The 22352-nt window shown below is 36.8% G+C and overlaps 1 protein-coding gene across 1 annotated transcript in view; it reads right to left on the reverse strand.

Annotated features, from left to right (window-relative positions):
- Positions 1-1026: 1026 nt before the first annotated feature.
- Positions 1027-22352, reverse strand: part of NR3C1 (nuclear receptor subfamily 3 group C member 1) — an 89444-nt gene continuing 68118 nt past the window's right edge. Inside the window, exons 5-9 of the mRNA XM_015830544.1 lie at positions 12809-13087; positions 12180-12324; positions 5375-5505; positions 4101-4258; positions 1027-2773 (exon numbers count right to left, since the gene is read on the reverse strand). Of these exons, the coding sequence (XP_015686030.1) occupies positions 2621-2773; positions 4101-4258; positions 5375-5505; positions 12180-12324; positions 12809-13087 (866 nt within the window). The 3' untranslated portion in view covers positions 1027-2620. The remainder of the gene's footprint in view (positions 2774-4100; positions 4259-5374; positions 5506-12179; positions 12325-12808; positions 13088-22352) is intronic.

Here is a 22352-nt window from a genome sequence, read left to right on the forward strand (position 1 = left end):
AGAGTACCTCTTAGATACTTCAGCACAATGCTGTGAAGACTAATACTTCCAGACAAACCACATTTTTATGGGTCACCATATCAACACATTTGTGACCCCTAGAAAAAATATATGTGTCATGATAAAGCAATCTGTCATCTAAAAACCTTTCTTATGATACACTATACAAGCTATTATACAATAAGTTGATAAACTGCATTTAAAGCTGTATTAGCCCTTCCTTTCTTTTCTTCAAACACTATCAGATTCTATACATTTGAAAGTATAATTAAACAAAATTGTATTAGTAACATATCACATTATGATTGTTAATTCTTGTTAAGCATTTATACCTCTTGTTTTATTTTGGCCACTTAAAATATTTTTCTTTTGTTTTTTTAATGTTTAGAGTGGCATTGTATTTTAAATTTACTGAAAATTCTTAAGGTGCTCAGAGGATGGGCTACTACAGCTTACAAATTGTTTAAAACAACAAGGAAAAAAAATCACAAGACATATATGGTTGTTTTATGGCACACTAGGAGTTTGATAGAGAAGGACTGGAGCTGTACAGAGACCAAATACTATTCTAAAGCACAAAATCAGCAGTGGAATCTTGGTGTTCTCCAGACTGGTTCACTTGAGCGAGAGAATGAAAAACAGAAGTGAAGCCATATACAAGTTTGGGACTTTAATTTTCCATAAAAGTTTTTTTTTCTTCTTGTAGTTTGGTCTGTTTTCTTTTCTGCATAAAGCTAAAAATCTTATTTGAATTAAAATCTTTTAAGAACCATTAGAAACATACAGGGTAGAGGTACAATTATTTGGAAATCCTGGTTTATATATATATGTATATATATGTATATATATATATATATGTATATGTATGTATATATATATATATATATATATATATATATATATATATATATATATATATATATATATATATATATATATATATATATATATATATATATATATATATGTACTTATATATAATGTATGTATATGTGTTTGTGTGTGCATGTATGTATATGTATGTGTGTATGTGTGTATATCACCCATACACGCACAGAGAAATGTAGTCATCAACTTCTAACTTAAAATGGAGTCAGGGTTGTATACATTTGCCTTCAATCCAGTGTGCAATCTAACAACAGAAACTGGCTTGCTGAACTGCTTTATTGGGAGTCAATATAGCTACTGCAAGAATAGGTGGGGTTTAGACTCCAGGGACCCTAATCCACTGGATATGCACTGCCCATCATATTAAGTCTGAAACTTTTCACCCTACTTTCTAGCAGTTCTGATCACATTTGAGGGAAGAGGTTTCCCTTTAGAATCTACCAATTCTGAGATCCCAAAAGAGGTAAATTTGTTATTTGTTCTGAAAAATATGAATAGGCTACCAATACTGTTTTTTCTACATGTAAATTTTAAAAGCAGAGGTTCTGCAATGTCCGAGTGTCGAATGAGAACAGATATGCCAATTTCTGTGCACATCGATTTTGGTATGCACGATATAGCTGCTCTGGATTGTGGCCATTGTATATATAATATACACTGATACACATTGAAGTACACACGTATATGGCAATAATTGTGTATGGAAAAAGTTAATTTCTCCATGTATAAGTAAACTTTTGAACAATTATGCATATTTTCCTGAAAGTTTCCTGATGGGCAATCAAGACTGATATTTTTAATGTCAATCCAGCCCAAGATTCTTACAATTATGGCTATTGCATTAAATGCAAATATCTAGGCTGCTTTAAAAATGTTTGTGTTCATTAACACTTTTTAAGACAAAGCTAGTTTTCTAGTAGCTCACAGAACATGCACGACTGATATCAAAAAATAAGCAATTCCAGTGTTCAGGTTAGATTTGGAATACATTTCAATCCCCATTCCCCACTGAAGAAGGCTGAATTATAGGCCAAATTTAGAAGGGTTATTAGGACAGTCATATTAGACAAGCCACCTTATATTCATATGATTATACTTGAAGTTCATTATTTAGAAGTCATTAAGCTATGAGCTGCCCCACTTTAAAAACAGCTGTACAATAGGCATCTTGAAGTTTTACAAAAATTATGTAAGAAAAAATGAGCAAGCTAGTCCACTGTATATAAAGGTAAAGGAAATTGCTAAAACCAGACAGTAATAGCTATAAAAGGCACAACTTCCCTTTTCTGATATACAGTTGTAAACTTTCCTCATGTTACATGCATAAATCAAAAATGCTACTTTAACTATACAAAACAATCTATACCAAAACAAAAATCTAGAAAATTTTAACCAGCCAACTGCAGAAACTCCTAGCAGAATGTTGACAATGCAGATTCCAAATTTGACAATGCTGCTTTTGATGCATTCTATACTGCCAGCATGATGGTATATATAGAGGAAAAATTCCAAGCCATACTTCTTTCTTTTTCTTTCTTCTTGTATTCATTCAGTTGAGGTGTCTTCTAAAAGCTAGATCTTGGCCCTCTGTAAACCACATGTAGTGCATAATTACAAAACAAAAACAAAAATACCTAATATAGGTACAATAACAAAATCTCTTAGTTTATAAAAAAAGAAGTTATAATTTGACTTTTTTTTTTCTTAAGGCAACCTTTCTGTATTAAGGCAGTCACTTCTGATGAAATAGGAGCTTCTTGATATTCCCATTTGAATATTTTGGTAACTGATTGCTGATAATTTCTGCCAACATTTCTGGAAACTCAATACTCATGGATTTATCCAAAAATGTTTGGAAGCAAAAAGTTAGAAGATTCTCAACCACCTGTAAATGATAAGAAGGAAGGATGAAGATTTATTGTACTCAAAAATATTTTAAGCATATTTTATCCCTACATCTTTAATACAACAAAGTTGTTTTGAGTACTTATGTAAAAGATTGTGTCTGTATGTACACACATATTCACACACGCACACACAAAATAATAGTAAATAAGAAATGTATTTGTACTGAGGTACAAAATAAGATGATAAAAGAACACAGTCTCAATTCAGTTATTACATCAAACAAACACAATGCTCATTAAATATGGAGAGTCTGGACTGAATAGATTCATCATTTGTCTGCATTCTATTCTGCATTCCATATTCTTTAGGGGCAGTACAACAAGAAGAAGGGCAATTATTTAGGCATCATGCCAACAATAATCAGAATAACATGGTTTATCAATCAACTTTAATTTTGTTGTCCAATTAACTGGAAATCTCTTGATTTGGCATACAAATTGTAAAATATAATATAATAAATTCAGTTCAATGTAACGGTCATAAGAAAATTCAAGAAATGTGCTTTTCTACACATCCTAGCTCAGTGGTGGCGAACCTATGGCACGGGTGCCAGAGGCGGCACTCAGAGCCCTCTCTGTGGGCACGCGCGCTGTCGCCCCAGTCCTAGGCCTTTAGCTGGGTTTTATAAAACCTTTTTGCTTTAGGCCTCCGCCGCCGTGTGCAAAAAAAAAAAGGTTCAATCAGTCAATTTCAACTTCTCGCGGGGAAAAAAAAAGATCTTGCAAAATTGAAATTGATTGATTGAACTTTTTAGTCCCACCCAGTCTGCCATTACCACCGCAGCCACGCCCACCCAATTGGTCACGCCCACCCAATGGGCCAAACCCACCCAATGGGCCACACCCACCCGGCACTCGACGATGCATAAGTGGGTTTGGGTTGCAGTTTGGTCACTCAGTCTCTAAAAGGTTCGCCATCACTGTCCTAGCTTGTTACATTGAGAGGCAGAATAACATGCGATCTAAATATATATTTAAATAGCCTGCAGCTGGTGTTCAACTTCCCAGCAGGGAACTGCTGTTCAACAAGGATTACAATAGCTGGTATCAATAAATAAAAGTTCTTATAACTATGCTACTTTATTAATGCTCTGCATCTTAATTATTTTTATGCTCACTGAAACAATTAAAACAGGGTAATAAGACTATGACCTTCCTCTTCTTCCTTCAATAATTTAAACATCAATGCATACACATTCACCTGGCTTAAATTTTCCCATTTAACTAAAACATCATCCTTATTGGTGAATTAATTCTCTCCACATTTTTATTGACTACATTGAAACAATATACAATAAATCTTACATCATGCATGGAGTCCAAAAGTTTCGTTAGTTGATAAAATCGTTGCCAGTTCTGACTAGAGTTTCCTTCTCTCTTCACAATGGCTTTCCCCAACTCTTTGATGTATGTCATACGAATTTCATCAAAGAGAGCCTGACTCCTTAAGCCCTCCTTAGGAACTGGATTAAGATGACAGAATATTCAATTACATATTATCATTTTACATTCACAATAACCAGTGCAACACAAAAATGCCCTGACCTGTGCTAAGCTTCCAGAAGCGGTGAATGCTCCAACACTGGAAGTTTTAAAGAAGAAACTGGACAGCCATTTGTTCGAAATGGTATAGGGTTACCTGCCTGAGCAGGGGGTTGGACATGATGACCTCCAAGGTCCCTTCCAACTTTATTATTAATTATTATTATTATTATTATTATTATTATTATTATTATTATTATTATTATTATTATTATTCTGTAATCATTAGTGCACAACTGCATGGATCATACATGCATGGTAGATTGTCTAAAAAAAAGCACGCATTATTGAGCAACTTTATATATAAATACTCTGTAGCAATTTGTTTCCAAATATAAATAGTTATTGGTTCTCTCATTTTTATCCCTTTATTCATCAACATCTAGGTTTCTACTGTATTTTGAAAAATTAATCTCTTTTTCAAAAACTCTTAACAAACCAGCCTCATTATGGGGTAGATTTACTGTCAGGTTCAATTCAATTCTGCATTTATTTACAAAAGGAATGGGAAACTTATATTCAGTAAGATACTGTTGGGACTCCCCTGATCCCTGACCTCTGGCTCGAACAATAGGAGTCACTCAGATAATTTATTTTGAATTTTTTGTGCAATATAACAATCTATCTCATCAATATGAACTATATTATATATATTGGCCATGGTCAAAATTCCACTTACAACAAAATTGGAGTCATCTTAACAACCAAGCACTTTAATAATTTCTGAAAGTAAAATATTTTCTGTCTGGCAGAAATTCTGCAACCTTAATCATCAATCACAAAATAAACTATTTCAATACACTAGGAAATATATTTATAATGGATTCATTACTTATTCCTACTGATTATCCTTAGACAGGTAAGAGTTTAGCAGCAAAGAAAATAGCACAGCAACATCTTTTTGGATTGAAACTACCGGTAGGTTTCATATTTCCCAGATCACTGTTCAGTGATGAAGATGGAGTCACAATTTGCAAAATAGATCAGGATTTTTGTTTTGTTTTTTTAAAAAAATAAGGGCAGAAATAACCACTTACTTGTAGAGAGAAGGAGCAAAGTTTTCATGCAGAGATATTCTTCATAGGAAACCTGAAGACGGGCTAACTCATTAGTAACCATCAATAAACGTTTGCACTGATCATACATGCATGGTAAATTCATTCTCTGCCTGAAAAAGGAGCACACACAAATCTGTATCAGTAAAAGAAAACCAATAGATTTCTTTATGGAATTATTTTAACACCTCTTGAATATCTCTGAAAGTTGAAGAAGTCCCATAGCTTCAACGTTATTTTTTTTTTTTTTTTGAAGAAAATAGGACATATGGCCACATCCCAATACTCTCAAAAGAGACTGCTGTTCAACTAGTTTGGTGGCCAACTATTTACTATGTTTATAAGCTGTATTTACAAAGGCCTCAAATAGGGCTTAAGAGTAAATGTTTCAAATGGACTTTGAACAGCAACTTATATCAACTGGAACTTCTGGACTTCTATCAAGAGCAGGCTCACATCAGGCATCTTACATAACCTAATCTTGAAATGGCTGGAAGATTTAGTAACTGCAGCAAAAATAGATCAAAAAGGGTTCCTGTGGCATACCAAATGAATCTGGACAAAAGCTCTCATTATAGCCTTCATTTTTTTTCTTAAGATGGGAGTGATCCCGAATGAAGAAAACTTCAGAGGAAATACAGATAATTTCATCCAGAACAAAGTGACTGCTCTATTTAGATTCCCCTTTCCCTCCTTCCATCTTGTCTGAATATTCAGAACAAAAAGATTCTGCCAGATTGATAGGAGCCTGGATCGGAGTAAAAGCTAGAATGAAAGATTTGTGTCATATTTCAATTAGCTTACCTCTTCCAAACATTACAGCATCACACATGTATGTACTCTAAGCAGAACATGACCCAGCTTGAATTTCTCCATTGCTCAAAAATGTGTCTTGCAGTTCGTTGAAATACTGATTTACAGGTAGTCCTCAGTTACCAACTGCCTTGTTTAGCAACTATTCAAAGTTACAACAGTTGAAAAAAAAAACCCTCCTATTTATAGCTACTGCAGTGTTCCCATGTTCCTATCATCAACATTTAGGCACTTTTAAACCAGGTGGTATTTTGACAGTGACAGCATCCTGCAGTCACGAAATCACCATCTGTATGCCTCACAATCAGTTTCTGACAAGCAGCCAATAGAGAAGCTGGCAGTGAAATTGCAAGTTGTGGCCACTTATTTGCTTAATGACAGTAGCAGAAGTGACCCTGTAAGTCCAATGTGGTCACAATGTGCTGAGCCTTCTTAATGCCTATGCAGGCAGAAACTCCTGATGTATCTCTCAACTCTGAAGAGCGGCAGCCCCTGAATGGGTAGACCATTTGCTCTTCTCATCTTTCTTGAAAGAGCATCCTCAACACTTCCTTTCAGAAAAGAGCATCCCAATTGAAAGAGGATTGTTAGATATTCTTAGGGTAAGGAACTATGTCTAGAATAAAGGGGGTAGCAGTATATGCTCTATTTCCTCATAATAAATGTTTTAAAATATTTTTGCTTACTTATATTTTAGTATGGAGAAAATCAATAGGTAAGAAAACTTTTAAAAATTTATCTGTCTTCTTTTCGAACTAAACTTGACGCAGTTTAAAATGTGTACTTATTGCTGGTAAAATTGTTTTATGACTGTAAGATTACTGGAGATGTTTAATGTAAAAAAAATCTGCATTGCCAGTAAATAGTTTTTCCCCATTTTTTGTTTTAAAAAATTACTGAAATATATTTAGTCTCTAGTTGTAAATAGTTCCAACATAGCTTATGAATTGGTCGGAGGAAGGTAAAATTGATTCCTTTTTTCAGAATCTATTTTTTGCAATTACACTGCCATTTTAATACTATGGCAATATTTAATTCCTTAAGAATCCCTAGTTTTTATTTATTTAAGGTGTTTATCTGCCTTCATTTGAGGCAGTTTACAGATTCAAGATATTATCACAAAAGCCATGAAAAGGGGAAGTGACAAACTAATTCTTATTCACTTCTCCTGGAAGTAAGAGAGATTGAAATAAGATACCCATTAAGTTAAACAACACAGTGGCTGTTTAAATCCAGATCTTTCTGATTCAAACTTTATGCAATATGACACTCTGGTTCCCTATTTATTCATATAGGCTACAGTATTACCTCCTTTTAGCAGAATTTCTGTTTCTCCAGTAAAACATTATTTTAACTAGCAATCTATATGTAGTTCTATGCCTTTTATAGTGTAAGTTAATTACCTGAAAAATTATTTGAAAAAGTAACAATTTTTAAATCAAATTGATGTTTCATTTAAAGATAGGCAACTGTATCCTTTTCTTCATGGGACTTCCTTTCAAGATTATCTGAAAGTTGCAATTAGTTACAGTAGCCTTCTGTCAGGAAGCAAAAGCCATTACAGCCAGGTACACTGATTTTGTAAGCATTGCATTGGCTTCCAAGTAGAATTCAAAATGTTGGTTGCAAAGCATTTCATGGCTTAGGACCAGTATCTCTGGGATGAGTTTTTGGAAATTTATAGATATGGACAAGGTGTTAAGTGCTGACTCACTGCAAGATATGCATGATGCTTGTGTTCCTACCTGGGGAACACAAGCATTGCGCATATGTTGTAGGTTAACTTCAACTACACTTGTACAAAATTGTGCCAATTCATTGTGCTGCTGGAGAAGAATGTGGAGGGCTTGGAAGCACATCCAGCCATATTAAGATTCATCTTAAAAGACAAGCAGTTTCTGAGTAAGGCAAAGGGATGTCTACAAAAAGAACACAGGAAAGAAGGTGGAAGGAGAAGCCCTGGAAAAGAAGGGTTGACAGCATATAATATGGAGGACTAGGAAAAACAGGAGGTGGTGCCTGTCACTGAAAAATCAATTCAGTCTTTCCCCTGAGGGATGATTCATTTCTGAAGGTTTTCATTCAACATTCAAGTGAAAGGGAGAGAAGCTTGGGCTTCTATAGATATGAGGAAACTAATGTCTGTCCTGAAGAGAAAAAGGTGTATGGTGGTGATAATTGCCTCAATGTTAAGAGGAATGGAGTTAGCAATTGTAGGAGACAGACTAGCCGAGCCAGGGAGAGCACTCAAATAGGGACTTAGTCTAGAATGCCTACATGAGCACAAGATAGAGAAGTTCAACCTCCCATGAATGCTGTTGAATCTCATCTAGTCTCAGCTAGGTGCAAAACCATTAGCCTGAAAACATTCCTGTGTATACGCTTGAGCAATAAATCAGCTAATTGAATTATTCATGTGTGAACCTGGTTGTTTCAGGCCTGACAACAATCTGCAAATCAAATATAACATCAAGAGAAGAGTGTATTTTCTCCCAGATCTAGGATATGATGAAGAGGCGACCCAACTAATTAAATTACCGATGGTTCCCATCCTTCTGTTTCATGTTGGAATAAATCATACTGCAAGAAAGAGCCTGAAAAGATTATCAAAAGACTGTAAGGAGATAGGCAGGAAGGCAAAAGAATCAAGAGATATTTTTATCCAACTGAAGATCATGGCCCAAGAATGGAACGGAGGTTTCTGGATGTCAATCATTTTCTCAAGGGAAGAAAACTTTGTATTTCTATACAATGATCTACACAATCAACAGGAAGGGCTTTTGGTGAGAGAGGGGCTGAATTTTACCAAAATTAGGAAGAATATTTTCAATAGACATCTTGTTCTCACCATCTGGCAGTCTTTAAACTAAAATGATGGGGGAGGAAGTACAATACCCAGAAATCCTAAAAAAAAAAAGAGTAAAAACCAATAAACCTTTCAATGAGGAAGGAATGCACTAAGACAGGGGTGTCAAACTTGCAATGTCACATGACGCGTCGTGACTTTTTTCCCATTGCCGGCAATGGGGTGGGCGCAGTTTGACATCCCTGCACTAAGAGAGACAGAAGGCAAACCTAAGAAGGTGAAGATGGGGGATTTTAACCATCCTGATATCAACTGAAAAACAAATTCTGCAGCAAGAGGGAAAGCCAACAGATTTTTGACATCTGTTGCAAACAACTTCATCTTTAAAAGAGGGAAGGGATAAACTAAGGTATCAGCTATACTGGGCTTCATATTTAGTAAAAGGAAAAAAATGGTAGAGGACCTAGGAATCTTGGGAGACAGTGACCATATCATCCTGCAGGCAGGGAGAACTGCATATAGACAGGTTCAAGGCTTCAATAAATTAATGGGAAAAGCAGGAAGGATTCCACTAGCAGAAATTCTGAAGGGAAAAATAGTTTATGAGGACTGATAAATTTTGAAAAATGGGTTATGTAAGGCCCAGGAACAAACAACACTAAAAAGAGAGGCTAAAAGATGGCATCTAGTGAAACAGAAATATAATGCCAATGACTGTTCTGCTCTCGGCTAGTCAGTTCTGGTTGCCACAGTAAAAAAAAAATGTTGAGGAACTCAAAAATGCAAAAAAGAGCAAAATAAAATAAAATAAAAATAAGATGGTGAGGTGCTTGGAGAATAAATCCTATGAAGAATGGTTAAAGGATGTAGTCATATTAAAGAAGAGAAGGCCAAGTTGATATATGACAGCAGTCTTGCCATACTTGGAAGGAGGATGCAGGTTTATTTCCATAGGGCAGGGCAAGAATCAATAGACAGAAGCATTACAAAAGGACATGCAAGCTTGAAATAAGAAAGAACACTATGTTTAGGATCTTTTCATTTTTATTATTTTAGTATTAGTATATTTCAAATTGACTGCTTTGTCTTTCATTTTTAAATTTTATTTGATGCCTTGAGTGCTTGCCTGGGTTGAAAGGAAAGTCAGTCAAATAAACGAAGATCTGTAAGTTACTTCTGTTTTAAAACATTTTTTTAAACTTTGTAACACTCCTAAAGCCCCATACTCTGTTACCCGGTTTCGGTTAGCAATATTAAAGGCGCTACTAATAATTATATTAAACATTATTTATTGTGGGATTCAGGAAGCAACAGTTTATTGAGGAAAGGAATGGACATTTAATACTCTTTATTATAATGAAAACAAGGGTTCAAAGATGTTAAAGTAGGATAAAACTGTCTACTGTAGAAATGGATGAATCTGTTAGTTTTAGTTTCACTTAATATTTCCAAGAAGGTTTTTTTTTTCTATCCCTTTTCTATGTTTTTTATTTGTTCTTTTTTAAGACTATAAAGAAGTCCAAAACAATTTTTAGAACTTGGAGAAGAGCAAATTCCTTAATATCCAAGACTGCAAGACCTCACTCTAGCAGTTGTGGCTATCATCTGCTAGCATACAGACTGCTACATTTTGAACCAGTTGCAGTTTCTGAGTAATCTTCAAAAACAGCCTATTGAAAAAGCATTGTAGGGGCTTAGAGCTAACAAAACAGGCGGTTGAGCTTATCTAAAGGGCACTCCATCCACTTCAACCAAATTCACAGGCTGAAATAAATTCCATTTCACATGGGCAAGACATTTCCCAATTACCACTTCAGGATTTTTCCATAAAGAAATACGACTCGAGTGAATTAGAACAACTTTATTAGTGAAGTATTGTGCAAACATGTCACAAAAGCAGCAGGTGGACAGATTTTTCTGTCCATCCTTCCATAGGAAGGAATGTGCCTCCTTGAATGGCACTGCAGGATGATAAACCACTGATGTGCAGAGAGGAGAAAAGTATGTAAAGATACAGTATATGTATGTGTTTATATACAGATAGTCCTCCCTTAGTAATAGTCACTAAGTGAAAAGTGTGTGTGTGTGTGAGAGGGGGGAGGGGGGAGAGAAGTTGTGAAGATTACTGGTTCCTGCCATCCCATTCAGATAAAGTTCTCTTGTTCAGTGTCTCATGCCTAACACATCGCCCTCCCTTTTACCCCCTTGTAGAGCAGATTGCTTAAACAAGCTATCTCTTCCTAAGCTGCTTTTCTCCAGAGCATAGTTCTTTCCTAAAAATGTGCTAACAAGATAACAAGCTCAGCTCTGTGAACCTAATGAACTGACTAGAATAGCAGGCTCACAGCAGCTGCCTGAAACTGACCAGACCTTAATCAATTTGCTACTGAAGGCTTCTGTTGTACTAAATGCACTCATTAGTCTGAAAATCTTTTTAAATTATCATTTATTACTGCTGTATTTGTGAATAGTAGCTATCTGAGGTACTTGCTAAATAAGGGTTACCTGTATTTTTTTTAATATAGATCTACATAGCTACCTAATCAACACAAGAATCTAGGTGACTAACAGTCAACAGAACAAAAACAATAACACATTAAACAAATGCAGTAAATGCATCATAAGGTGCCTGGACTGATCCCATAAAGTTCACATCCAATCATCACACCAAGATGAATGAATTAATGCAGCATCCTGTTCCAATATGTGGTGAAGAATAGGAGATGACAAAAGCTCCTAATAGGAAGTGATAAAAGCATGAGTGACAATATGCATTTATCTCCCAGATCTTCATGGTTTAGGCTGTATCCTTCCATAGCTATTTTATGTGACCAAAAAAGGGACAAAGCTCAAGAAGACCCAAACTGTTAGACAATTACAGTTATCTCACATGCTAGTAAAATAAAGCTCAAGATTCTGGCATCCAAATTTCATCAAAACATGGAACAAGAACTACCAGATGTACAAGTTAGATTCAGAAGAGGCAAAAGCACCCAAAGCCACATGGTGGACATCCAACAGTAAAAGTAATAATCACTGATGTCAGAACCAGAACTCAGGTTATTATTGACCAAATTCTGGAAAATGATGGGCCAATGGTTAGAAGCAATTAAACATCACCTAATTTAAAAAAAACAAAGTATTTTTTATTGATATTGTATTACTTACTCATTAATGATCAAATCTGGAGCAAAACATAGTAGACTTCCATTAGACTGTTTATATGATCTCCATCCTAGAGCAAAAGCCATCAGAAACATCCACGAATACTGCAGTAGAGTCATCTGGTCATCTAGATGCAAGTTTCTGAAGCCTGTTTGAAAATAAATGTGGATCATCTGGACATTATAATTGAAATACTGCTTACCCAAAGTATTGTTTTCATATTCATAATAGTTTCTTGAGAAATTATTTTGTTTAAAAAATTGTTTAAAAACCAAGAATGGGGAACTTGCAGTCCTTTGCCTAATCTCAAACAGTCAATGAGTGAATTTAGCCTTTTAAATAAGAGCAATTATTCCTCTGATTTCTTGGGAGAAAGAAGGAAAGAAAGAAGAGTGATCTTGTGTATGGTTAATATGAGGTTCCCAGAGATTATCTTCAAGGTAATGATAACTATGCCAAAACCAAACGAAGTCACCCCTCACCTCCCCCCTCTTCAACTCATATCACTTACCTCAGGGGTGTCAAACTGCCGGCCCACGAGCCGTGCCCACCCCATTGCCAGCAATGGCAAAACCGGCCCGATACATTGCGCGACATCATGTGACGTCACGAGTTTGACATGCCTAACTTACCTGGTATTGCCTTTGCCCATTTCACTGCAGCAACCACTTGTCTTCCACCTAACATATTGAGAGTTGACATTATGCGCCAAGTTGTGTCTGGTATTGTGCTGTCATAGCCTGAAAACATCACTTCTGGCTCAATGACTTCCAGCAGGGAAACTAGGGTAGGAGTCAGCTGTGGCAGTGAGGCAGGAACTATAGCTTTGTTTGTGGGATTTTCAGCAGTATCCCTTCCTGCAGGCACGCTGGATTGTTGAATTCCTTTTATTTTCTTTTTTGTCTTTCGTGCTAGAATGTTATTAGAAAATTAAGAAAAGCAAAAACATAAAAAATATTTTGTTTCAACACCACAGACATTCAATTGACTTAAAAGTTTTATTTGTATGAACAAAAGATGAAACCATCAATTATATTTGAAAAGAAACACTGCATAGGGAGAATTAATGAAGCAAGAAACAAATAAAAATATTTTGTGTCTGGCTGTTTCAATAAGCTCTTCTAATAATAAATAATTATGACACAAAATGTAAGAGACAGCATACTGTATATGCTATAGAACTGGGCATCTTTTATTAAAGAATAAAAATTTGAAACATGGATTATACAAAACTGAAGACTGACTGCTGTACAGTTGGACCAAAGCTGAAAATTTTCCTAGTCAATTCATAATACTTTACTTAAACCATGGATAAAATGTGCTAGATGTACTGCTTAAATTATTGCCTCACAAATAGTGGTCTGTAATTTGCAAAGTAATTATTTCACCAGTATGACTTTTCACTTTTTATGTACTTAATCCTAAAAACAGAATATTAACGCACAAAACAGTCACCTCTCACTAGATAATTAGATAGGAAGACAGAGACCCAACTTTCTATATATGGTGGTGAGGTAAATTATATCACAGGAATCACACTGGTATGCACATTTCCCTGATCTAATTATTTCCTCTACCTGGTATCTGCCAAGCAACAGATATAAAAAGCAAAGAAATGGTCTTTATGTAGTTCCTGTTGTTATTCATTGTAACAGGACCTGTTATTTATTTTGTAATGCCAAGAGTTCAAAGTACAAAAGGTCCAACCAATCACCATCACCATCACCTATTAGTTAGATGCCACTGATTCAGGTTCAGCTTTTTCTCTGCATGAAAATACGATTACCATCTCAACCTCTCTCTTCAGTAATATTTTGAATTTCTTACAAATATGTTCCAATAATCTCTTTGATGGCTTACATCCACTCTATTCAAGGTCAATGCTGTCTTCTTCCCTCAGATTTGACAATTGCATTTTTTCCTACTTTATCATTTGGTTATGGTGCACATTCAAGGCACACAAGTTTCTTCTTGCAGAGAAGTCTTTATTTGGTCCAGGGCTGCCTGACAGAGTTTTCTTATAATCCATGGTATTCTTACTATCCAAATACAGATCCTTAATTTGAAAGTATCTCATTCTTTCTCTTATTCTTTTTCAGGGTCCACTTTCACAACTGTAAATTACTACTGGAAAGATGATTCTTTAATTATTCTCATCTCTCAGAACATTTTCCTTTCGTGATCTCGCCTAAATTTGTCATTGCCTTCCTTTTAAGATTAATTTCTCTGCTTTCCAGCTTGCTGTTCTTTTATTCTTGAGGACAAGAAAATTAAAGCTAGTACCTACCTTCTCTTCTTTGTTGTAGACCACATTGTCACACAGTATGATATTTTCTGTCATTTAATGTTTAATATTACTGTGATTTTTCACTTTTCAACAAGTTGTTCTAGTCTTATTACTTTCAGCTAACAAAATAGTGTCTGCATATCCCCATTCTTACTGGGTTTTTTTTTTAAACCAGCAGTTCCCTGCTCCCTCTGGCAATTACTTCTAATCCCTTTCTTGCAGTTTTTTCTCTGTTTAAGTTAAATAAATATGAGGAAAATATGCATGCTTGTTTCACTCCCACCCCTAATTTGAACCATTTCTCCAAATTAAATACTTATAGTAGCTTCTTGTTTTCTGTAAATACTCCTCACAAAAAAATATAAGCGCATTCTACCACACTCATTAGTCTTAAAACATTCTACATTCTGGCTTCATTGACATAGTTAATGGTCTTGCTGTAGTAAGTAATGCTCTATTATCCATGTTAAGTTAGCCAAGGCAGTCCTACGTTTTCTGAAACCTGCCTGTTCATTTATTATTTATCAAATGTCTACATTGTCCATCTCACCTAAGTGGGCGGTTTATAATTTAGCATTTCTTTCTTTACATCCGGTTCTATTATTTAAGATTTTACAAGTTTCCTTATGTGAGGAATTTGTATAATGGTGCAGTAATTTGTGAATTTCTTACATCTCCCTTCCTTCTTTGGTATAGCTGTACACATTGAATTTTCCCACACAGGCCACACAGACTTGTTCCTTACTCAATATTTTTATCTTATTTTTATGTGATTTTTTTCTTTATATTTCTGTATTTTATATTTTGATAAACTAATAAAAAATTTGAAATTGATTTTTCTGATCCTCTTATTTATTTCTTGACATTCTTGATAGACATTAGTGTTTCTTATCTGATAGTGGAAATCTACATTCAATCACCATATCTTTTTGTTGCACTAGGCTTTTGTTTTCTGTTCTATTTTGATTATGAAAACAGCTTGTTGTTCGATCTTTTCTGCTCTGAAACTTTGGATTCCTCCCCCATCCTTCATATTTTTAAGGCATACTAAGTGTGTGTTTGTGAGTGTGTGTGTGACAGAGAGAGAGAGAGAGAGAGAGAGAGAGAGAGAGAGAGAGAGAGAGAGAGAGAGAGAGAGAGAGAGAGAGAGAGAGAGAGATTGATTCATCTAGTGGTTAAGCTACTGAAGTAGAAAACTGACTGGCTGACCTTGGGCCAGTCACTCTGTCTCAACAATGGTCAATGCTTGGTTGATCCGAAAAAGTTGTCCTACATTTGCAGAAAAAAATGCTAGGAAGAACAAAAATACTGATTTTTTATTTTTGTAGTCTATATTCTCCATGGAGTATCTTGCTGACACATCTACTATACTGTATTTAATTAACAAGTTTAATCTTTACATCTGACATCAACAATTCATGGTCTGCTCCAAAATTGGAAGAGGTTTTGCTAACTGGATTGCATTTTTCCATCATCTGTTTCCTATTATGTAGTCGGTTTGAGTCCAATATTGTCCATGCAGTGACAACGTAGTGCATAATCTATGTAATCTAAGGCAAATGTGTATAGTATATAGTTTATGTAATCCGAGGCAAATGTTGTAAATGTTGTAGTTTATGTAATCCGAGGCAAATGTACATCATTGCATCTACTCAGCCTATTCCTTCCTTTGATCCCCCTCCTTCTGCCATTCCAAACACCCATACTAGAACTAAAACAATTCCCTGATGTTGCCTGATATATCTCTTATAATTTGCCATAACATTTTCAATATCTTCTTCTGTAGTAAATACATATATTTTCCTGTCCCACAGCATTATTTTGTCTGATAATAACTCTGGCAGAATGTTGGTAAAAAGGGTACAAGAAATGACAACTACCAAAATTTATCACTTAAGGAATTAATCAGGTAGATGCGTGAGTGGCCTTGGGCATATATTGTGTTTTTGTTTCAAAGTTTTGTTTATTGTTTACCTGATGTTAGCCACTCAGAGTCACGTCTGCAAATTGGGCAACCTTGTAAACTGACTGAAAGACTGATTAAATAAAGCACAATATGACGGTAGGCAGGAAATGTGTAAATGTAACTTCTGCTCTTTAGCAAGTCACTAAAGGGTGTATGACCATGAGAAAAAATGCATGTTTGCTGAGTTAGAGAAAAATTTATGATGAAGTGATTAGGTTTGCATTATGGGTACAGAGTATATAGTTATATGGGTTGAAGATTGGAGTTGAAGGTTGGTTATTCAATATGGTAAGACAGAAATATAGTAACAATCAATGGAATGCCTAGTAACTGGTCCAACACTGAGCAGGGAATAAGATGAGAATATGTGATATGCCCTGGATTGCTTGATGTATTTATGGATAATGTACAGTATGAGGAACACATCTGGTGAAATTTGAAGTCTGAGAATATGGAGATTCTCAGTCATCCAAGTCATAGTTATCCCAAAGGTGCTTTTTCACGAGGCAACTGGACTTTGTTTTTCTTTGAAGACGTTTCGCTTCTCATCCAAGAAGCTTCTTCAGCTCTGACTGCATGGTGGTGAATGGAAGGATTTATACTGAAAATTTTAATTTATAATGAAATCCTTCCATTCCCCACTATCCAGTCAGAGCTGAAGAAGCTTGTTGGATGAGAAGCAAAATGTCTTCAAAGAAAAGCAAGAAAGTCCAGTTGCCTCGTGAAAAAGGACCTTTGGGATAGAGGTCTGTTTATCCATCCATCAGATTTATATAGCCGCTATCTCACAATCAAGTAACTGTTGCTAATATAAGTGCATGTATAATCATGTCTATGGAGATTCTCAGTCATCCAGATCATAGTTATCCTGAAGATGCTTTTCACGAGGCAACTGGACTTTCTTGTTTTTCTTTGAAGACATTTTGCTTCTCATCCAAGAAGCTTCTTCAGCTTTGACTGGATGGTGGGGAATGGAAAGATTTATACTCCTGCAGACAGCTGTTCATTTGCATTCTTTTAGCGAGTCATTAATGCTACCTGGAGGCTTATCTCTGTCTTCAGGCTCACCTGAGTAGTGCAAATGGGTGTGGAGCCTTCTTGGAACTGCTGAAAGGACAGTGTTGTAGACTGGAGATAGATGATGTTGGATCCCTCCCCCTCTGTTGAGAGAGGGCTGTTCAATTTTGACATAGATGGCCTCTTTGATCTCTCTTTCAAACCAGCGGTCCTCTCTGTCTAAAATGTAGACTTTGCTGTTTTCGAAAGAGTGGCCTTTGTCTTTTAAATGCAGATGGACTACTAACTCTTGTCCTGATGGGTTTGTTCTCCTATGTTGTGCCATACATTTATGAAGTTGTTGTTTTGTTTCCCAATGTACAGATCTGCACATGGCTCACTGCATTGTACTGCAGATATCATGTTGCTCAGTTTGTGTCTGGGTGTTTTATCCTTGGGGTGGATAAAACACCCAGCCACAAACTGAGCAATGTGGTATATGCAATACAATGCAGTAGAAATAAAGATGGCTTGCAAGGTCAGGAAGTTACTAGCAACACCTACTATTTTCACATGAAATCTAGACTACAATTTTCCATTATATTTCAAATATGAAATATATAATTGCTGCATAGTTTTTCTCAGAATAAAATTACTGCATAACTAAAAACACACATTAGTTTTGGAAACCCAATCATCCCTTTAGCTATGATCTAATAACTTAGTGAATTTGCCTTTCAATATTCATATCATAGGACTAGATTCTAAATTTCATTCTAATATCACATTCACTCTAAATGCTTACTCACTCGTGAGCCTTATTTTGTTCTATGCAGCTTGCTCTTAACACAGTTAAGTATAAAGAATACAGGCCAAGACCATTAAAAGTTATTTTATGTCTTTCCTGAAAGACCAGTATTTCAGAAAAATTGAGTTTGTTTTGCTATTTTAAGTTTCAAAGCACTGCGTTAAATAATTAAAAGGTTAAATGACATAGAATTCGTAGTTTCATATATACTGTAAAAGAATTTAGCAGAATATGCAGAATTAACAAAGAACGTACATCTCCTTCCTCCTTCCTTAGTGTTTATGTAAGTTTATTTATACCCTGATTTTCTGCTGAGATAAGACTCGAGGTAGTTAATGATTTTTAAAAAACACAATTCAAAATATTAAGTTTCATTAATACCATTCTCGTCCAATATTTAAAAAGATGAGGAAAGTGTTTTCACAAATTATCTAAATGCTGGCACAATAGGCATTAAATGAATTCCTGAGAGACTGCACTGTATGGCTTGGAATCGATACAGGAGAAGGCCATTTCCTGGACACCAGAAGAAAAGTCTCAGGCAGCAGGGTCCTCTTTTAAAAGGACCTTTTCTGCAGTTGGTAATGAGATAGCATACTGAGTTTAGCACCACCTACAATTTCTAGACCCATGAAGAGTATACTGAATGTTCCAAATCGGCAGGCATAGATCACCATCTCTAGATCTGATTAAATCAGGAAAAGTTCCTGCTGACTCATCAAATGTGACTGTGCAAAAGTGTACCACCCAAGAGTTCTCAACTGGGTTTTAATGAAGAATTAGGTAAAAATCAAGGAGTATTCCCAGATTATCTTTTGGGGGAATAAACTCTATCCAAAATAGGCTGAACCTTCATACCCCATTCCAGTTTCTTATTTAGCAAAAGTACCATCTTATTTAGATTTCAGTTTGTTCTCTCTCATTATCAAACATAAGCAGTGTTCAGAGGTGTTGATTGCTATCTTAGAGCTAGATGGAAAAGTGTGATATTGCTAGCATACTGATAGTACCCAATTCCAAAAACTCTGAATGACACTATGATAAAGCTGTACTTTCTTAAAACTCTTCCTCATATCTGCTTTCCTCCTATCCTTCAACCAGGACAAAAGCATGTGGCTATGAAAAGCACTGCCCTATAACCTATTTTAATTGGATCTTGGCCATTCAATGTAATATAGGGAAGTTTCAGAGAAGCGATTGGCTGAATTCCTGCCATCCTCTCCATTCATATCTGTATAAACACCCAGAGAAAAAGGGGGAAACACCCAGAGAAACACCCAGTTGCACATTCAATAGGAACCTTGCTGCTCTAGAGCACCCATTCCATGCCAGGAATAGAGTTACGATCCTACTGCATCAGTGTGTGGAGTTTTCTGCAGTGGAATAACTGGTAAAAAGAAGAGTGAATTGACAGTTAAATAGGCAACAGTGAGGAAATAAAGAACTGAACACGAGAAGGAGGGGGAGGAGGAAGTGGGGAGATTTTCCCAAGGTGAATCATATGGGCAGATGCTGAATTTGAAACTGAGCCTTTCTGCAGATTCATTAGTGATTTGGTAATTTAGAGATCACCAATACAGAAATAGTATGACTAAAAAAACATACATTTTTGTTAGTTTAGTATAATGGTTAAGGTGCTTGCCTAAAAACCAGGAGACTAGTGATTTTACCATGTTTCCTTGAAAGTAAGGCCTACCCCGGAAGTACGCCCTAGATTGATTTTTGGGGGGATGGGCCTAATATAAGCCCTATCTCAAAAATAAGCCCTAGTTTTGTGGCGAGGCACACACCTAAAAATCAAGGTAGGGTGGGGGTGTGTGGAGCTGCCCCATGTGCCCGCACCCACTTACCTTTCACAGCCAGGCCTCTCCTCGCTGGCCCACTTCTTCTGCGGCGTCTTCTGCAGCCAGGCCTGCATTTCTCAGTCACAGGTCTTTCCGGAAGGCCTCTGCAGCCAAGAACCGAGCTATGGATTCAATCCATAGCTCAGTTCTGTAAGACCTCTGCAGCCGAGAACCGAGCTATAGTACTCAGCTGCAGAAGCCTTCTGGAAAGGAAGGCCTGAATGCAAATGCAGGCCGGAATGTAGCTGCAGAATGAAGCTGCTCCTTTGGCCACAGAAGAAGTGGACCAGCTGGGTGCCGGAGGTGAGTAGGAGACACCCCCCGAAAATGAGACCTGGTGCCTCTTTTGGAGTCAAAAAAAAAAAAAAAGGACCTAGTGTTATTTTCGGGGGAACACGGTAGTTCTGTCTTAGGGAGAAGAACCAGTTGGTGACCTTAGACCAGTCACTCTTTCAGCCCAACTCACCTTATAGGGTTGTTGTGGAGAAAATAAGCAGAGAAGGGAGTATTATGTGTTATTGTGTATGTTCACTGCCTTGAATTATTGATAAAAATAATAAAGGTGGGAAAAAATCTAATAAATAAAAATATTTCTTGCCAACCTCTCCATATAAGAAAAAAAAGGAAAGGGTGAAAAAAATTAAAATTAAATTCATCATAATTTTACCTCCCAATCTATGTAGCTTGCTTATATAAAAGAAACAAGTATATGCTAAAACATCTCCTATTTTTCCACAATCTGCTGAACCTATTGAATTGAGCCTTAAGCCTATTTAAATGAAATTCCCAAATTTAAACTTCTAGAAGAAGCAATACTGTGAGGATGTTTTATCTACCAAGAAGTAACACATTTATTTGTTTATTCAATCAGCATATGCCATTCCATGCATGGAGGCTGAGAGGTTTTTAATTTTAGTATCAGGACATTAAAAACAAAAATCAATTAATAAAATCATAAACAATGAGTCCAATGTATCACCATTCAGAGTAGCATGATCTTGCTTGTCTCAAGCCATATTTGTGGCTCCTCAAAAGCATAGTAAGGAAGAATGAATAGGATACCCAAGGAGGTAAACTGTTCCAAACGAGTGAAGTCATCATTAGAACATTTGAGCTTGAAGATGACATTCCCTCAATAGACTTTCTTTTCCAAACGTTATTTGATAGGCAGAATCCACTTGTACACTTCTGATTGTAATTTAAATTGTACCCAGAGTTAATTGATAGCAGTGCAGGCTGTATTAGTGGTATCATGTAGGTGAATCTTAGTGCACTTATTATCTACCTAGATGGCTCCATGTTGCACCAACTGAAGCTTTCAACAACATCCCCATGTAGATCACACTGCAACAGCCCAGCTGACAAAGATATGAATAATTGTTAAAAAAAAAGAATCCACGAAAGGTCACAGCTAGTGCAGAAGATGCAATTGTGCAAAGTGCATGACCACAGCTTCCACTTCCCACTGTGGCTACAACTATGAGGAGGAGCCTCAAGTTGCAGCTCAGATCGGTCTGGGAAGAACCACTCCATTCAGAGTAAACGTGACTCTCTCCAAAGTCCAAAAGACTCCGTATCCTAATTCAGCCAAAGCTCCTCAACAGGAGTCACCAATGTGGCATCAATCCAACACTAGCCTTGAAATCTAATTGAAAGGGATCCAGATAATCTCTTTCATCCATAACTGTAACTATAGTCTAAGCCAGTGGTTCTTAACCTGGGCGGTACCGCCCCCCAGGGGGCGATTTCATTTTTCAGGGGGGCGATGGAATGAAAAGGGGCGGCGTGGGGGCGATGGAATGAAAAGGGGGCAATAGGGGGGCGTTGGAGCGAGATGTTTTGGGGACACTTTTGAGCCTTCCCCTGCAGCTCCAAGCGTCCTCTGCCATTTGTAGAGAGAGACAGAGAGAGGCACTTGTGCTTCTCTCTCTCTTTCTCTCTCATGCGGATTTGCCCCTTCGCAGGGCTCCTGATTGGCCCTGTGCCCGGGCGCCCCACCCTCTGGGAGAAGCGCGGCCAGGAAGTCCCTTTCCCTGGCTGGCCCCGTCCGAGGTACACGTGGTCGGGGAACCGCAGGGGGAAGCCTGGAATCCCCGCTGGGAGCAGCCTGCCAGAGCCTCTGCTGAGCAGGCCAGCCTTCCCGCAAGCCACGGCCCTGAGAGAGAGCAGCCCCTGCGATCTCCAGCTGCGGGACCATTGGCCCAGCTGGCTGGGAAGGCGCGCCGGAGTCCCGGCTGCTTTGTCAGCGAAGAATGTGAGGTGAGCAGAAGATGGG

This window comes from Protobothrops mucrosquamatus, unplaced genomic scaffold (genome assembly GCF_001527695.2).
Source record: "Protobothrops mucrosquamatus isolate PMUCROS unplaced genomic scaffold, P.Mucros_1.0 scaffold_245, whole genome shotgun sequence".
In the NCBI taxonomy this organism is placed as follows: domain Eukaryota; kingdom Metazoa; phylum Chordata; class Lepidosauria; order Squamata; family Viperidae; genus Protobothrops; species Protobothrops mucrosquamatus.